The sequence below is a fragment of the Oncorhynchus tshawytscha genome, linkage group LG17 (genome assembly GCF_018296145.1).
Source record: "Oncorhynchus tshawytscha isolate Ot180627B linkage group LG17, Otsh_v2.0, whole genome shotgun sequence".
Classification (NCBI taxonomy): domain Eukaryota; kingdom Metazoa; phylum Chordata; class Actinopteri; order Salmoniformes; family Salmonidae; genus Oncorhynchus; species Oncorhynchus tshawytscha.
This window is the reverse complement of record NC_056445.1, coordinates 16,000,492-16,019,742: the sequence shown is the minus strand read 5'-3', so window position 1 is coordinate 16,019,742 and position 19,251 is coordinate 16,000,492. Positions and strand designations below refer to the sequence as shown.

General features: G+C 44.1%; 1 protein-coding gene across 2 annotated transcripts; it reads left to right on the top strand.

The window, feature by feature from the left end:
* Positions 1-6,001: 6,001 nt before the first annotated feature.
* LOC112216938 (inter-alpha-trypsin inhibitor heavy chain H5) lies at positions 6,002-19,251 on the top strand. 2 transcript variants are annotated; one of them, XM_024377096.2, is made up of 14 exons: positions 6,002-6,270; positions 6,380-6,424; positions 7,024-7,187; positions 7,808-7,918; positions 8,902-9,173; positions 10,620-10,789; positions 11,193-11,309; positions 12,644-12,815; positions 13,114-13,426; positions 14,512-15,194; positions 15,345-15,398; positions 17,554-17,670; positions 17,788-18,165; positions 18,308-19,251. In XM_024377096.2, the coding sequence occupies exons 1-14, from the start codon at positions 6,148-6,150 to the stop codon at positions 18,586-18,588; spliced, it is 3,000 nt and encodes a 999-aa protein (XP_024232864.1). In that variant the 5' UTR covers positions 6,002-6,147; the 3' UTR covers positions 18,589-19,251. The 2 variants fall into 2 exon arrangements, with proteins under 2 accessions (XP_024232864.1, XP_024232863.1); XM_024377095.2 differs by having other exon boundaries at positions 8,899-9,173.

Below are 19,251 nucleotides of genomic sequence, written 5' to 3'. Positions count from 1 at the left end.
AGGGTTCAAACATTCCATTTGGCGCCATATTTGGCCATTTTGCATGGCAATCACTGTGAGGTCACGTCAATTCCATTTTTGCTGTGCAATAACAATAGAACAAAAACAGAAATAGAGGGACCAAATTGACCTTTGGCACCATGCTGGGTGTGCACTGCATTAAAGGAATAATCCACAAAAATGTTGGTATTTGTAGTCCACTGTTGATACAGTCCCAAAATGTTTTGCATGTGAGCAATCAAGTTTTCAAGATATGGGACTTTCAAAAAGCACATTGTAACTTGCCACATCATCGTGATAATGAAAATCCCTTGATTGCTTGACTGCTGACATGCAAAACACTTTGGGACTGTATCAATAGCGGACTAATGCATTTTTTAAAATATTTTTTTGAGTGGATTATTCCTTTAAGGTGGAAGCACTGTTCCTGAATTATTCATTGGCCAATCATAGGGAGTCTCTCGCAAGCTCTCTGGGGGAATCATGCAACTGGGTTTAGTTTTGAGGGAGTGTGGTGCTGAGACTACTACTCATACTTTTTCTGACCAGACAGCATCAGATACATGGGCTACGTATGTTAAGACACAGGAGCACAGTTCTGCGCGCTAGTTTCAGCAGAGAGGAAGAGGCGAAGTGAGAGGGCTAATAATATGTAGACCTAAGCTTGTCACCTGCAATCGAGCCTTTGGGACAATGACTCGCATTGATAGGATGGAGACAGATCTCTGATTTCAGCCTCTTGCAAATTAGAAAGGAAAGTTGGTGGGTGCACAGTGCACTGTTCAGATGCTGGCTTCCCCTAAAGTAAATTGATGTTTTGTCAAAATTATATCATTACTCCTGTCTAAATAAAATAATTGAAAATGCTTTACCAAAGAGCTTGACTCAGCCACAGATGACCATTAGCTTCCTTTAAAAAATAGCTGTGGATTGTTTCAAATCACAAGTGCATGGGCCTATTTGGGAAGCCAGCACTTTGGGCAGCGCGCATGGCAATAGGCCTAGCTGATTTTTGAGTTGTGGCTGTCAGTGAAAAGCTTCTAAAATATGTGTTTTGAGTATCATTTCAATTGTTGAGGCAGGAAGAAGGGGAGGGTTGTGTTGTGAAGATATCAATCAACCAATCAAATGTATATATAAAGTCATTTTTTCATCAGCCGATGTTACAAAGTGCTACACAGAAACCCAGCCTGAAACCCCAAACAGCAAGCAATGCAGATGTAGAAGCACGGTGGCTAGGAAAAACTCCCTAGACAGGCAGGAACATAGGAAGAAACCTAGAGAGGAACCAGGCTATGAGGGGTGGCCAGTCGTCTATGGGCATCTTTCTCCAGAAGGCACTCTGCTCTCCAGAATGAATCTGCTGTCTACCACCAATTCTACCACGTTCATTGTTTCATTTTGTGAATTGTTTTCCCTTTGATCGGTTATGTTGATCAATTCCCCATTACATATGTAACCAATTCCCCATTACATATGTAACCAATTCCCCATTACATATGTAACCAATTCCCCATTACATATGTAACCAATTCCCCATTACATATGTAACCAATTCCCCATTACATATGTAACCAATTCCCCATTACATATGTAACCAATTCCCCATTACATATGTAACCAATTCCCCATTACATATGTAACCAATTCCCCATTACATATGTAACCAATTCCCCATTACATATGTAACCAATTCCCCATTATATATGTAACCAATTCCCCATTACATATGTAACCAATTCCCCATTACATATGTAACCAATTCCCCATTACATATGTAACCAATTCCCCATTACATATGTAACCAATGTAACCAATTCCCCATTACATATGTAACCAATTCCCCATTACATATGTAACCAATTCCCCATTACATATGTAACCAATTCCCCATTACATATGTAACCAATTCCCCATTACATATGTAACCAATTCCCCATTACATATGTAACCAATTCCCCATTACATATGTAACCAATTCCCCATTATATATGTAACCAATTCCCCATTACATATGTAACCAATTCCCCATTACATATGTAACCAATTCCCCATTATATATGTAACCAATTCCCCATTACATATGTAACCAATTCCCCATTATATATGTAACCAATTCCCCATTACATATGTAACCAGTAGACCTAGTAAATGTAGTATTAATGCCTGGCATTTGGTTACATTTACTACTCTTAATGCATGCATTACAGTCATTTATGGTTCTCATTCTCAGAGTGGAATGTTGTCTGCAAAATTCACAACCTGCTACACTTGTGAGAAATACAGCGGTCTAAGCCACTACAGCTCAGTGCTAGAGGTGTCACTACTGACCCTGGTTCGATTCCAAGCTGTATCACAACCAGCTGTGATTGGGAGCCTCATAGGGCGGTGCACAATTGGCCCAGCTTCTGGGTTAGGTTTAGGCTGTCATTGCAAATAGGAATTTGTTCTTAACTGACTTGCCTAGTTAAATAAATAAAAATAAAAATAACCAACAGAGAATGTTTTTTTTTTACCCAAACTGAACCATTTTAATGTAAACCGCCATATCTTACAAAGGTTCTATAAATCTCTCCTGCAGAGTATGCTGTAATTTGGTGTGATATGCGTGTTTGGAAACGATTCAGTGCTTGATTAAGACGGTGGGAAGAATAATTGGTATAATGTAGATCCAGATTCAGCTTCCACCCTGTACACAAAACTTGAAAGCATATAACAGGACAGTACTCATCCCCTTCATCCCCTTCATCCCCTTCACTCAAAATTCAATCACAGCAGCAGCAGAACAAGGGGAAAGAAAATGAAAACAGATAGATATGGGGACTCTTTTATTCCAACAGCCATTAGGTCGTATAATACAGGCAAGATAACAGTATGTTGCACTTTCACTTTAAATGTGTGGCTTTAGCACTTTGAATGAATTCTATTGTGTAGTTTCTGTGTTTTCATGTTTTATGTACTGTCTTTTTAAGCACATGTCCAAATGAATTTCCCCCTGGTGGGATAATAAAGTTGATCTGAATCATCTAGGAGTTTTGTCCATTTTTGTTTCTCTATCCTAATAACATCGAGGGAGTGTGTGTGACCTAAGCACACCAACCTTCTGAGTTGATACAATGTTGCACTTCCATAGCAATAGCTCAAGTCAAGACATATAGAACTGGAGTAGAGAGGTTAATGTGATTGAAACCTACATTTTAATCAGGATATTTTCTGTGTTTTTATTTGTCTGCTTTTTTTAACTAGGCAAGTTAGTTAAGAACAAATTCTTAACTTAACTGCCTTTTTCAGGGGCAGAACAACAGATTTGTTTTACCTTGTCAGCTCAGGGATTTGATCTAGCAATCTTTCGGTTACTGGCCCAACGCTCTAAACACTAGGCTACCTGCCAACCCATAGGCCCTCGGCCTATGTATTTTACTTAGTTGATGATGGAAGTTACAGGCCTACTACTGCATTGGCCGATAGGCTATCTCTGAGTTCCATGTGCTAATTTCTGGTGCTCTTGCATAAATGTAATTTATCTTTTAGATTTGTATGATTTTAATTCAGATTTTTAAGAGTAACTACATGACAATCATTTTGAAAATACAAAAACATTATTATTGAAATTAAACTGTTCCTTGAAAATATGCATATTAAAATAATCAAATCTGGCACACAGATTGGTAGAAATGGTAGGATAAATTGGAGAAACTGTAAGCTTCCCCAAACTTTGAACTCACAAGCTGCGTATGGTCTTTATTATAACACCCATTAGTCAAATGTGTGCAAGCACAAGCATGTGCACACAGAAAGTCCCGTGAAAAAAACAGGCCCGCCTATAGAAATCAAATGCCTTTCCAAATGATTCGTTCTGGCACCGGCACTGTTGTGGGTAGACTACTAGCCTATATTTTGGAGTTACTTTTTATTTTAGTGGCTGTCAGGTCCCCAGGGGCAAAATCTGGGGCGGCTGCATATCTATATCTTCCAGGGTACATTCATTTACCAATGTGCCAAAATTGTTGCTTCTATCACAAAGTGCCCAATTGAGTCTACATTTTCATCTTAGCCACACCTCCAGTATACAGTGATGGCAATTTGCATATACTCCAAAATGTTATGAAGAGTGATCAGATGAATTGCAATTAATTGCAATGTCCCTCTTCGCCATGCAAATTAACTGAATCCCCCAAAAACATTTCCACTGCATTTCAGCCCTGCCACAAAAGGACCAGCTGACATCATGTCAGTGATTCTCTCGTTAACACAGGTGTGAGTGTTGACGAGGACAAGGCTGGAGATCACTCTGTCATACTGATTGAGTTCAAATAACAGACTGGAAGCTTCAAAAGGAAGGTGGTGCTTTTAATTGTTCTTCCTCTGTCAACCATGGTTACCTGCTTTGCACAAAAAGGGCTTCACAGGCAAGGATATTGCTGCCAGTAAGATTGCACCTAAATCAACCATTTATCAGATCATCAAGAACTTCAAGGAGAGCTGTTCAATTGTTGTGAAGAAGGCTTCAGGGCGCCCAAGAAAGTCCAGCAAAGTGCCAGCACCGTCTCCTAAATTTGATTCAGCTGCAGGATCGGGGCACCGCCAGTACAGAACTTGCTCAGGAATGGCACCAGGCAGGTGTGAATGCATCTGCATGCACAGTGAGGCGAAGACTTTTGGAGGATGGCTTGGTGTCAAGAAGGGCAGCAAAGAAGCCACTTCTCTCCAGGAAAAACATCAGGGACCGACTGATATTCTGCAAAAGGTACAGGGATTGGACTGCTGAGGACTGGGGTAAAGTCATTTTCTCTGATGAATCCCCTTTCCGATTGTTTGAGGGCATCCGGAAAAAAGCTTGTTCGGAGAAGACAAGGTGAGCACTACCATCAGTCCTGTGTCATGCCAACAGTAAAGCTTCCTGAGACCATTCATGTGTGGGGTTACTTGTCAGCCAAGCTAGTGGGCTCACTCACAATTTTGCCTAAGAACACAGCCATGAATGAAGAATGGTACCAACACATCCTCCGAGAGTAACTTCTCCCAACCATCCAGGAACAGTTTGGTGACAAACAATGCCTTTTCCAGCATGATGGAGTACCTTGCCATAAGGCAAAAGTGATGACTAAGTGGCTCTGTGAACAAAACATCGATATTTTGGGTCCATGGCCAGGAAACTCCCCAGACCTTAATTCCATTGAGGACTTGTTTTCAATCCTCAAGAGGCAGGTGGACAAAAAACAAAAAAAATCTGACAAACTCCAAGCATTGATTATGCAAGAATGGGCTGCCATCAGTCAGGATGTGGCCCAGAAGTTAATTGACAGCATGCCAGGGTGGATTGCAGAGATCTTGAAAAAGAAGGGTCAACACTGCAAATATTGACTCTTCACATCAACTTCATGCAATTGTGAATAAAAGCCTTTGACACTTATGAAATGCTTGTAATTATACTTCAGTATTCCATAGTAACATCTGACAAGAATATCTAAAGACACTGAAGCAGCAAACGTTGTGGAAATTAATATTTGTGTCATTCTCAAAACTTTTGGCCACGACTGTATATTCCTCCATATTAACACCGAAATCATAGAAAATTGTGTTTTTTTGTCTGTAAATAGTTGCTTGACAAAGTCATACAATTTCAGAAGGACAACAAAACGGTTTCGAAATTATGAGGTTTTGCTCAATTTACCCGTTTGCCCTTTTAAGGTTAAATAATTTTGCCTTTGTGTCATACTGCATAAGTGTACGCCATTTGTATTTATAAATGCAGTTAATAAGCAGAACTATGAACCTTCTTGAGAGTTCAAACGTGACAGTGACACATGGCTAAATGAACCACATTGCCCTTGAAGTCCAAATGATTTGTTGGGGTGGAAGTGAAAGTGGGGTCAACTTCAAGTCGAATAGTGAACGAAGACTATAGAGGTAATTGATGGGCTTTGGAGTGGCTTACACATTGTAATAGTTGTGTGCCTGTGTGTGTGACTCGGGTCAGGCGCTTTTTCTCTCAGCCCCGGCCCCCGAGCGACAAATCCAGTCGAGGTCGAAGACTCCGCGGGTGGGCGTGCCGCTGCGAGTCAAGTGTCCTCAGTCATCCATCGTCTCACAATTCGGTCAATCTGATCCGAACGACCCGCAGGCTCTTGTTCGTTAATACTGTAAATGGATATGGACGTAAACATGCTGTTTTTGACGTTACTGATGTGTTACAATCCGTATGTTTTTGGACTGTTTGAGGATATTAATATTGAGGAGGATCTTTCTCCCGACTTTGATTTGGATATTGTGAGTGTCATTTCAACTCTGAACCATTTAATTTGGCAACATTGATATATATATTTTGAGAGCTTCATTGGAACCCCTTTTAACCAATCTACTTTGTTTCCCATTTCAGTCTCCCCGTAGAGTGCCTCGCCAGGTGAAATCCATGCTTACTAAGGTAAAGATTACAAAGTTGAATGTCTTGACATTTCTGCCCGTATGCATCTTTTGTGCTCTTGTGTGTCATTGTGTGTGTTGACTAGGCTACTGTAGACTAAATATCACCCGCATTAATAATCAGAGATCTGCATGTTGCATACTGTTGTTCATTGATAACAATTGAAGAATATGTCTCAAAAAGTCTTTCGTGAAAGCAGAGTAGAGGGATGGGTAGTTCAGCACTGCAGTTTGTCATCCTCGAAAATTCTCATTGGGTGTGACACGCAGAGACCTGCCAAGCGCACCGGGCTGTACTGCAGATACGTGGAAATCGCTGGACATCCTATCCAGAAATACAATCAAACATATAAAATATATCCCGCCAACGTGGTGATAAGGAGTTTGGAACGATATGCCACTGGAAATGAACGGAATGGAACAGTGGCCAGTGCGCAGCATGTGTGTGTGCGTGAACGCAGTGCTGTGCTGTCCCATCGACGATACATGAAAAACATAAATCACTGCCAGATCTAAATTAACCAAATGTATTACAAACCAATCAAACCTAAGGTATCAGCAATAAACATGAACCTAACATGTTGATGTCCAACCACGTAGGAGAACAAACCGCATATCCAGGAGCTGTCGGTGAAGACCACCATTATCTCCCGATACGCCTTCACCGCGGTGTCGTGCACCATGCTCAACCGGCACTCCGCGGCCGCCGAGGGCGTCTTCCAGTTCCTGATTCCCAAGAACGCCTATGTCTCGAACTTTACCATGTAAGCGCCAAAACGCAACAGATGCGTAATTGTATATATATATATTTTTACTTGTAGCCAAGATAGATGCTTCTGGGTAATAGATCATGTCAGTCTGAGTCTAATATGGTTCAGATTGTGTACACGTGTTGCAAGTGAACTACAATGTATCTTTCCCCCTCAATTTATTTAGATTTCTCATTTACTTTCTCACTTTATTGTTGTGTGATTATTACCCCTCTTTGCCATATTCTCCCTCTTCCCATGGCATGCTATTGTGGCCAGTCAATCAGTGTATTGGTTTATGAGGGCTCTGTTGTTCTGGGAGAGGTTAGTGTGGGGCCTGTGACTGTTCAGTGGTGCAGAGGTCATTTACTATGTTGTGGTTACAAGCCTTCATTCATCTCCATTTACTAGATTGTTCACTGGACCATAAGAGACATAGTCCAGAAGCCTCTGAAGAAGCCTGTGAAAGGCTTGCCTGTTTACTTTTATGTATCACAGTAATATAGGCCTAACACAATGGCATTAGGATTTCCCCAATGATTCTTAGACGGAGTTTTGAACTGTAAGGTTTACTTACTAGGGTGATCCTTATCATCATCTCCCCTCTTAACCCCTGACCTCTACCCTGAACACAGGATCATTGGGGGGCGTGTCTACCCCAGTGAGGTCAGGCCCAAGGAGAAGAAGGTCAAACAGGGGAAGGGGGGTGAGGCCAAACCCAAGAACAAGGAGAAAGGTGAACAGAGGTAAAAGTGTGTGTGCTTGTGTGTGTGAGTGTGTTCTTGTGTGTGGCCAATCACCAGTGTCTAACCTTGTCTGCCAGTACAACCTCTAGAGTCCTCTGGAGTCACTAGCTACTACTCTGCCAGTAGAAACAGGTTCATATCCCATATAAAAGCCTATTTTAAAGACGCACCCCGGCTATTTTTGAACTTTTCATGTTGAAATACAAAACTCCACATATAAATACAGTAATCTACACACACTTATGGTAAAAAAAAAAGAAGGTTTTTTTGTCACAAGTGAAAACTTAATGAAAGCCATTCAATGAGTTGATTTTATGATGCCCTCTGGCCTCCACCTTGTTTTTGGGAACAATAGAGGAGCAATGGAGAACCAAAGAGGAAAGGCTTCTGTGCCTTTTCTTAAGTAAATCAGGTGTTAAACGAGGTGAAAAGGAGACTGGAGTGCGACTTCAAACACCAACCTGACCACAGAATATGTGTTTCTGACCTGCCTGGAGTTGAGCAGCAGGGCTCGATCATAGCTCCAGAGACTGGAAATGAAGAACTATTGTCACATAAATCTGTGACCAGTCTCTGACAGGAAGAAATTACATCGTGCTTCTACTTGCCAGTCCGTAAAATCACACTTGTAAAATGAAATCAGATTTACAGGGAGGGTATTACATTTTCACAGAGAGGGGAGAGAAGGAGAGTGATAGAAAGCATAAGGGAGAATGGGAGGGAGAAAATAAAGAAGGAGAGAGAGATATAGATAGATAGAGGAATGGAAATGCTTATTGGTTAGTCCAGTGAGGAGTGCTCCTGGCAGTCACTGCCCTTCCACACTGATGATGTCACTACTTGGAATGACTCATTCCCTACTCCTCCTCTTTCCCCAACTATTGCTCTCCCTTTTTTTCCCCTCTATATTCTTCTTATTTCTTCCTCCATTCCTCCCCTCTCCCCTCCCCAACTCTCTCTCCTCCTCTCTTCTCCCTCAGTAGCGAACCAGAGGTGGAGGTGTTCAGGATGGGGGCCAGTATCCCAGGTCGTAACCGGGCCATGTTCATGCTGACCTATGAGGAGCTGCTCCAGCGGAGGCTGGGGAGGTATGAGCATGTGACCAGCCTGAGACCCTTGCAGCTGGTCAGCCGTCTCAGTGTGGACGTCACCATTGTGGATCACTCCACCATCACCCACCTCGAGGTGCTGCCACTGCGCAACGGCAAGAGCAACACGGCAGTAGCCAGTGGTGCCAGTGCAGCGAAGACACCTGGTACAGTTTGAGTGTGGGATGTGTTGAGTCTGTGCTTTGTCCATACTAGGTGTGTAATATACAGTGCATTCGGAAAGTATTCTGAACCCTTTATTTTCCCCACATTTTGTTACAGCTTTAATTCTAAAATGTATTAAATACATATTTTCCCTCCTCAATCTACACACAATACCCCATAATGACAAAGCCAAAACAGGTTTTTAAAAATGTTTGCGGGTTTTTACAAATACCTTATTTACATATGTATTCAGACCGTTTGCTATGAAGCGGAGCTCAGGTGCATCGTGTTTCCATTGATCATCCTTGAGATGTTTCTACAACTCAATTGGAGTCCACATGTGGTGAATTCCATTGATTGGACATGATTTGGAAAGGCACACACCTGTCTATATAAGGTCCCACAGTTGACAGTACATGTCAGAGCAAAAACCAAGAGGAGCTCAGGAGTTCCTCTGTGGAGATTGGAGAATCTTCCAAAAGGACAACCATCTCTGCAGCAAGACGGACTTTGCCAAAAGGCACCTAAAGGACTCTCAGACCATGAGAAACTAGATTTTCTGGTTTGATGAATCCAAGATTGAACTCTTTGGCCTGAAAGCAAAGTGTCACGTCTGGAGGAAACCTGGCACCATCCCTACGGTGAAGCATGGTGGTGGCAGCATCATGGTGTGAGATGTTTTCAGAGGCAGGGACTGGGAGGCTAGTCAGGATCGAGGGAAGATGAATGGAGAAAAGTACAGAGAATTCTTAATGAAAACCTGCTCCAGAACTCTCAGGACCTCAGACTGGGGCAAAGGTTCACCTTCCAACAGGAATATGACCCTAAGCACACAGCTAAGATAAAGCAGGAGTGGCTTTGGGACAAGTCTCTGAATGTCCTTGAGTGGCCCATCCAGAGCCCGGACTTGAACCCGATCAAACATCTCTAGAGAGACCTGAAAAGAGTGGTCCAGAGACGCTCCCCATCCAACCTGACAAAGCTTGAGAGGATCTGCAGAGAAAAATGGGAGAAACTCCCTAAATACATGTGTGCCAAGCTTGTAGCATCATACCCAAGAAGACTCAAGGCTGTAATCGCTGCCAAAGGTGCTTCAACAAAGTACTGAGTAAAGGGTCTGAATACTTATGTAAATGTGATATTTCAGCTTTATATTTTTTATAACTTTACAAACATTTCTAAAAAACTGTTTTTGCTTTGTCATTATGGGGTATTGTGTGCAGATTGATGAGGGAAAAAACTATTTAATAAATGTTAGAATAAGGCTGTAATGTAACAAAATGTGGAAAAAGTCAAGGGGTCTGAATACTTTCCGAATGCACTTTATCTAACATTAGAAATAGTTCTGCAGTGATATTGGCACACGTGCGCACGCAAACACGCACACACACACACACACACACTTCCCAGCTTTTTCTCACACACACTTAATGTTTCCCTACCACCAGCCAAGCCTGCTCTTCCCGTTTCCACGGTGATCAAACAAAATAAGACGTTCTGTAGGATCACCTTCAGCCCCAACATCGTTCAGCAGGCTAAGATCACCACCAGTGGCATGCTGGGAGAGTTTGTGGTGCACTATGACGTGGAGAGAGAGCTGGGGATAGGAGACATACAGGTCAGATTTCACACACCAAAAACACACACACACATCCAACGCTCCCGCGATTAGTGTAAATGTGTCATGCAGTGACCAGGCCTGTCCAGACATGGTAGATATGAACATGTTAAACTATGTATCTCCGCTTCACAGTATACATGAAAACTGCATGCATTAATCAAGGATCAAACAGGTCACATACACATCTCTCTCATTCTCACACACACTCTCACACATCCTGGTCCCATAGCCTTCATCCACCGTCAACACATTCATTTTCCAGCACCATATCCAACCCCTCCCGGGTCACTCTACAACCACACCGTCAGTCCAGCAGCCCTGTGGACACTGTGTTGGTGGGCTCTGTTTAACTGCTCATGGCTACCGAGAACTGTCTAACATTTCTCTGGTTCTCTCTCAGGTTCTGAACGGCCATTTTGTGCACTACTTCGCCCCAAAGGATCTGCCGGTGGTGCCAAAGAACGTGGTGTTCGTGATCGACACCAGCGCCTCTATGCTGGGCACCAAGATCAGACAGGTAGCCGGTTACGGTCAAACCCTTCTCATCACACCAGTGTCCAATGCTTAGATAGGGTCAAGACATCTTGTTCTCTCCTTCTCCTTTTGTTGTTGTTGTCATTAAACATGGTTTCCTTCTGAATACAATGATGAAAAATATATACTGTATAGCTTATGGGGAATCTGTGAGTTTTAATAAATTCCAGGTGGAGTCAACTTTAGTTTGACTTTAGTCCTTCACATTTCTGGGATCAAGCCGTTAAGATCCTGAGTTAGTGTAGCAGCGGAGGATGAATATTACCCCCAGTCCGCCCCCTCTCCGGTCTCTGGCGCAATACTCCCACACTGGTCTGGTAATATCAAAATCAGATCCTTCCTTCTGGGAGATTGCGTTATAATCCCTCTGGTATCATCTGATACTTCATCTGAGCAGCTGCTCCACTGCAGATCCAGAAACCCAAAGACTTAGAGTGGCAAAAACAGAAAAGAGAAACTGATTGATGGATACTCTGAAATGCTGGAAACATGCTCAAAGTTCACTATTGCAGTCGTATTGAATTGAATGCTATGGAGGAGAGACGTCATTGTCTCTGGCGCAATGTAAACACTCCAGATGGCAGCATCATCACCCCTTGATCCCTCCCCCGTTCCCCTCCACCCCCAGTGGACCACTCTGTAGTGAACAAGTGGGCTTTGATCTCTCCCTACAATAGAGCACTCAGTCTGTCTATGGCTCTGACCCTTGCCCCCTACAGTCTATAGGCATCTGGTAACCCCTCTAACTCTATCATACCCGCTCGACTCCAGATTTCATATTCATTTAGTAGGCTTTTCGTTCTGTGCAACTTCTAAACCCCAGTACAGTCGAGAAATAAGCTGTAGCATGGATACGGTAAATAGCTGTGGTGTGTGTGTTTACGTGTATTTGTGTGTGTTTGAGGGGGTGAGAGAAACAGAGTTTCTGGACCAAGGAAATGGAATCTCACAGCTGTTCCAAAGGGCCGGGTCTTTGAGTGGCAGCGTCAGGTTAAGTCCAACCATTACAGAGTTAGCAAGGCAACAATACTGCTCCCAAAAACCATGACTAAAACATTACATCTTGGTGATTACCACAGTATTGGTGCTAACAGAAACCATGACCATGGGTGTTATTATAGCCTTTTGTGTGACAAGGTGTCTCTTCCTGTCGGGCAAAGTTTTCCAGGCCTGTTTGGTTCGCTCGTGTGAACACAACTGAATAGAATGATTTTGCACGAAGGCAAAGGTATTAAAATGATATAATTTGATTTATTGATGAAAGCAAAACAAAAATGGTCTCTCTCTCTCTCGCCCCCCTTCCTCCCTCTCTCTCAGACTAAGGATGCCCTGTTCACTATCCTGAGGGACCTGCGTCCAGGCGACCGGTTTAACTTTGTCAGCTTCTCTAACCGTATCAAGGTGTGGCAGCCCAACCGCCTGGTCCCCGTCACGCCTCTCAATGTCCGAGACGCCAAGAAGTTCATCTATATGCTCCAACCCACTGGAGGTGAGAGAGATAGAGACACAGCAGTGCATTCTGGGATAGAGGAAGATGAGTTGTTTCACTGATAGGCCTAATCAGAATCATTTAAGGGTGCTTATATTTGTCCTTTTTACACACTTCTACAAGGGTGTAATGGAAATGTGTTTCTTGCGTTTCCAACTCCCCCTGTGACAGCCCTAGGGAGTGGGGTCACGGTCAGGGTCACCATTAAATGCCTTGCTCAAAGGCATAGTTACATATATATCTGTTACTAATCACTATTTCCCAAGATCAATCTCACTCTCCATCCCTCCTCTACCAGGCACCGACATCAACGGTGGCATACAGACGGGCTCCTCATTGCTAAGCGGCTATCTGAACGCAGATCCAGACGCCAACCACCACAGTGTGTCTCTCATCATCTTCCTGACAGACGGGCGGCCCACGGTGGGCGAGCTGCAGTCTCCCAGCATCCTCAGCAACGCGCGGACGGCGGTGAAGGAGCAGTTCTGCGTGTTCACCATTGGGATGGGGAACGATGTGGACTACAGGCTTCTGGAACGCATGGCCCTGGAAAACTGTGGGATGATGAGGAGGATACATGAGGATTCAGATGCCAGCACCATGCTCAAAGGGTGTGTGTGTGTGTGTGTGTGTGTATGTGTGTGTGCTTGTGTGTGTGTGTGAGAAGTGTTCAGTAGACAGCTAGTACAGAGGATAAGGCAGAAGTGGTTAGACTTTATTCATTATAATTCATTATAATCAAATGGTATAGAGAACGTCAGGGGGTGAGATATAGGAATGTGTGTGTGACAGAGAGAGACAAAGGGAGCGAAAGGGAAATAGAGAGAGAGAGAGAGAGAGAGAGAGAGAGAGAGATTTGTTCCTAATGTTCAGTAAACAGCTAGTGCAGAGCAGAAAGCAGAAGTGGTTAGAATTGATTCCTTATAATCCATTATAATCAAATGGTATAGAGAAGGTCAGGGGGTGAGATAAAGGAATAGGAACTAGTGAAATAATAACAAATGATACACATACTGAGAGAAGGCTCTTCAGAGTCTTGAACTGCAATCTTTCAAACCAAACCAAACACACACACATTCGGCGACAGTCTTACCGGCCACTTTTCTGAAGTGTTTGTTTAGGAGTGAGGGGAGGAATGTGTGTGACTGTGTGTTGTGAAAGGGCCGTCTGGGTATGTCTGAGGGGTTCATTGATAGCATCCTGAGATAATAACAGAGGAGAGACCTAGCTGAGTCAGCACACAGTTAAAGAGGTGAGGAGGTTGACTGTGCTACGGTTCAAGGCCTGGCTGGAAAACCAACCAATGACAAACACACACAGGTTGTGTCCAAAATGGCACCCCATTCCCTAATCCCTACATAGTGCACTCCGTTTGACCAGGAACCAGAGGTTGACATTTGGGACGCAAGCATACTCTCCGTAATACATCACCATCCCTAACCGGATCTCTGGAAGGGGGGTGAGTGTGTATACACAGTCACGCAGACATTTGAGGCCCCTAGAGCGTATCAGAGAGTAGTACACACAATGTCTTGATTCTTGTGTCCATGATACAGTGAAGTAGCTGAGGTATATACCTCTACTGGGTGCTAGATTAAAAACATGTTATAACATGGTAACCCTTTCCCTCTTTCACTCTGACATATATATCTCTCTCCCTCCCTCCATGTCCCTCCCTCCCTCTCTCTTCCTCTAGGTTTTATGATGAGATAGGCACTCCACTGCTCTCTGACATCAGGGTGAATTACACAGAGGACTCGGTCCAGTACGTCACCCAGCACCTCTTCACCAACTATTTCAACGGCTCAGAGATCGTCATCGCCGGCAAATTGACCAATCAAAGTGCAGACTCCATGCACGTCCAGGTCACCGCCAGCAACAGCGACAAGAGCATCGTCCTGGAGACAGACGTGGCGTTACGGCAAAGGGAGGTGGAGACGGAGAGGCACGTGAAGGAGGCGGCGGCCGGGGTGGGGTCAGGGGACACAGGGGCGGGCACGACAGGGTCAGTAGCGGATGATTTCGTGGAGCGCGTATGGGGTTTCCTGAGTGTGAAGGAGGGGCTGAGGTCCAGGCTGAAGAGCCAGACCAGCAGGGAGAGAGAGGGACATACCCAGCAGGCAACTAACCTCTCCCTGACCTATCACTTCCTCACGCCCCTCACCTCCCTCGTGGTGGAAAAACCTCAGGTGCTGGCCGATGGAACCATGGCCGAGGACACACCCACCCCCACCCCTGTAACCACAGAGACAAATAAGAAGGCTGCTTCAGCCAATGAGCTGTCGGATGAGACGGAAGGGGAGGAAGACACGGCCCAGAGCCTGCACTTGAAGAAAGACCAGCCGGGCGGACAGAGTTCCAGAATTACCAAGACAACGGGTTAGCAGGCTTGATTGAGGCTTTTGTTTCTGACTTAATCCGTTTGATCAAATGCTTCCTGTTATCGATGCCAACACCAACAAATAGAAAATGAGAGGAAGTATTGGACTACTGAAAACCCGTAAAAATCGAAGTCTGTTTTGTCTATAGGTAAAGTTGTGAAGAGGCCTGTCCAAAAATCTATAACCATCTCCAAAACATCAGGTTAGTGGTTCTGAGGCTCTGTTAGAGGGACGGGGACTGGAGTAAGGTACTGTAGACACGTAGACACACACACACTGAGACTGACACTAAGAGAGAGGTCAGTAGACTAAAGAAGAAACGTGAGATGACATCAATGAACCTGTCATTGCTGCTGCTTTCTCATCTCCTGAATCTTTACTTAGCTCAGCTCTCACAGGCCCACTCAAAGCAGGAAACAACTAACTGGCAATAACTAACTGCCTACAACTAACTCAAATCAAATCAAATTTTATTGGTCACATACACATGGTTAGCAGATGTTAATGCGAGTGTAGTGAAATGCTTGTGCTTCTAGTTCCGACCATGCAGTAATATCTAACAAGTGTAATCTAACAATTTCACAACAACTACCTTATATACACAAGTGTAAATGAATTAATAGGAATATGTACATATAAATATATGGATGAGCGATGGCCGAACGGCATAGGAAAGATGCAGTAGATGGTATAGAGTACGGTATATACATATGAGATGAGTAACGTAGGCTTCATAAACATTATATAAAGTGCCATTGTTTAAACTGACTAGTGATACATTTATTACATCCAATTTTTAATTATTAAAGTGGCTAGAGTTGAGTCAGTATGTTAGCAGCAGCCATTCAATGTTAGTGATGGCTGTTTAACAGTCTGATGGCCTTGAGATTGAAGCTGTTTTTCTGTCTCTCAGTCTCAGCTTTGATGCACTTGTACTGACCTCGCCTTCTGGATGATAGCAGGGTGAACAGGCAGTGGCTCGGTTGGTTGTTGTCCTTGATGATCTTTTTGGGCTTCCTGTGACATCGGGTGGTGTAGGTGTCCCGGAGGGCAGGTAGTTTGCCCCCGGTGATGCGTTGTGCAGACCTCACTACCCTCTGGAGAGCCTTACGGTTGTGGGTGGAGCAGTTGCCGTACGAGGCGGTGATACAGCCCGACAGGATGCTCTCGATTGTGCATCTGTGGAAGTTTGAGTGTTTTTGGCGCTGTTGCGCCTTCTCCACCACGCTGTCTGTGTGGGTGGACCGTTTCAGTTTGTCCGTGATGTGTACGCCGAGGAACTTAACTTTCCACCTTCTCCACTACTGTCCTGTCGATGTGTTGGTGCTCCCTCTGCTGTTTCTTGAACTCCACGATCGTCTCCTTTGTTTTGTTGATATTGAGTGTGAGGTTGTTGTCCTGACACCACACTCCGAGGGCCCTCACCTCCTCCCTGTAGGCCGTCTCATCGTTGTTGGTAAACAAGCCTACCACTGTTGTATCGTCTACAAAATTGATGATTGAGTTGGAGGCGTACATGGCCACGCAGTTATGGGTGAACAGGGAGTACAGGAGAGGGCTGAGAACACACACTTGTGGGGCCCCAGTGTTGAGGATCAGTGGGGTGGAGATGTTGTTTCTTACCCTCACCACCTGGGGACGGCCCGTCAGAAAGTCCAGGACCCAGTTGCACAGGGCGTGGGTCGAGACCCAGGTTCTCGAGCTTAATGAGGGTACTATGGTGTTAAATGCTGAGCTGTAATCGATGAACAGCATTCTTACATAGGTATTCCTCTTGTCCAGACTGCCAACAGCTAACTGCCGACAGCTAACTGCCGACAACTAACTGCTTACAACTAACTGCCTACACTGGTATCTGGTGATATCTGATTATACATACGTACATACAGTGTAGTCGTTTGTGCTTCACATTCACAGAAATATACAGAAACTTGTATTTAACAGACCTGGGTTCAAATACTATTTCATATATTTCATATACTTTTCAATACATTTCCAAACAAGTATTCAGATACTCAAATACACTGACTCAAACATACTCCCATGCATTTAACCCAGGTATTTCAAAATAGCATTTAAATCAGTATTTTAAAATACTTTTAAAAAAAATTAAAAACGTTCAAATACAATTTGGTCGACTATTTGGCTTTAATAACTATTCAGATACTCAAATAAAAGTACTTGTTTTGGCTGTGTATTTGAAAATACTCAAATACACAGAAAAAAAAAAGTATTTCAAAAACAAATACTTCAATACACATGTATTTGAATCCAGGTATGCATAGATGTACTATTCCCTCGTATTTAATACCAGTGTCTCTCCAACCCGTCTCTCTCACACCAACCCCTTGCCACAGCGGACGGCGATCCCCACTTTGTGGTTGAGTTCCCCCTCAGTAAACTGACTGTGTGTTTCAACATCAACGGAGAGCCAGGACACATTCTCAGAATGGTATCTGACCACAAGCACTCTGGTAAGACTGTCCTCTCAAGAGATTCTGACTTTATGTTTGATGTTTGGTTATGTGTTTTCATATGATTCGTGTGGTCTATTTGTGTGTGTGATCGTGCGTGTGTGTATGTGAGTCTAGGTGTGACAGTAAACGGTAAGCTGATAGGCGCCCCGGCGCCAGCGGGCAGCCACAAACAGCAGAGGACATACTTCAGCACCATTACCATTGTGGTGAACCGACCCAAACGTTCCTACATCGAGGTCACCCCCAAGAAGGTCATCCTGGATGGACAGGACCGCCTGGTCCTGTCCTGCGACACCACAGTCTCCGTGGAGAGTGGCGCGCTTGTGGTGACGATAGTGGGAAAGTCCACCGTGACCGTAACCATAGGAGGAACCATTTGTTTCGTCATACTGGTGCATCAGTACAAGAACCCTGCTCCCTATCAGAGAAACCACCTGGGATTTTACATCTCCAACAGCAAAGGGCTGTCACATGACTGTCATGGACTACTGGGTAGGTATCAGAAACTACTAGTGGGATGTCGAGGAAGGGGGCTTGAGCCGAAATGGAATTAGGCCCTAGTGAAGATTACCATTGTTTTGCCTATAGCTCTGTGGTTCTGTTCCATTCTGACCCTCTCTGATTCTACTTCCAGGTCAGTTCCTGTATGAGGAAGTGGGACTCGCAGAGCTTTCTGGCAATGCTACAGCAACAGGAGACCACAGCACATCTTTACGGTCACCCATCCTGAAGGTCAAAGGGCGTTCAGTGCCGGTGGTCCAGAAGACCCGGCGTATTTACAGCGGACGTCAGAGCGTGGACTGCTGGTTCGCCAGGAACAACGCAGCCAAGCTGATCGACGGACAGTATGAGGACTATGTGGTGTCTCACCTGTTTGACACGGGCGATTGGCCCCGTGGAAGTAACGGAGCCTGAAAAGGGAGCCAGTAAGGAGCCAGCAATGTACATGTCCCACCCACACTGGAACAATAACCCAGGTACATCTATAGTAGCCAACAAGCTCTTCTCATATCCTCTGACACTAAACCTCTAAATCATCTTTCTTTTTGCCCCACATACTCACACTCCAAACACTACTCTACTACCCATAGAGTTAGAGGACTCATCTTTGTAACTGTGCCATATAGCGTCTGTGACATCATGGGCAGTGTCATTGAGTTTATCTCCATTTTAAAGTAGTCAATTTTCTTCTTCACAATTGGCTGATCCCTCCTGATGACCTAGTAAGACATGACTCCAACTGGGTCACCAGGAGAGATCAGCCAATGAAGTTGGAAGTCCCACCCAGTTGACTACATTAAAATGGTTGAAGCCCTCAATAGCACAGCCCATGTTAATACGGCCTTTTGGCCACTAGAGGCCTCTATCATTCTCTATGCTACTACCACAACCAACCCACTTCGTATTGCCTGCTTCCTGTTGTTCTTCAGTTTTTTCCTCAGGTGCACCTGCTCTGAATAACCAACCATCAATATATTTTTTTACTATTTTTAATATAAATGTAATAAGGACATTGTTTGACTTGCATAATTTATACTGTCATTTTTTACTTGTAAATATAACCCTTATTGAACCTGA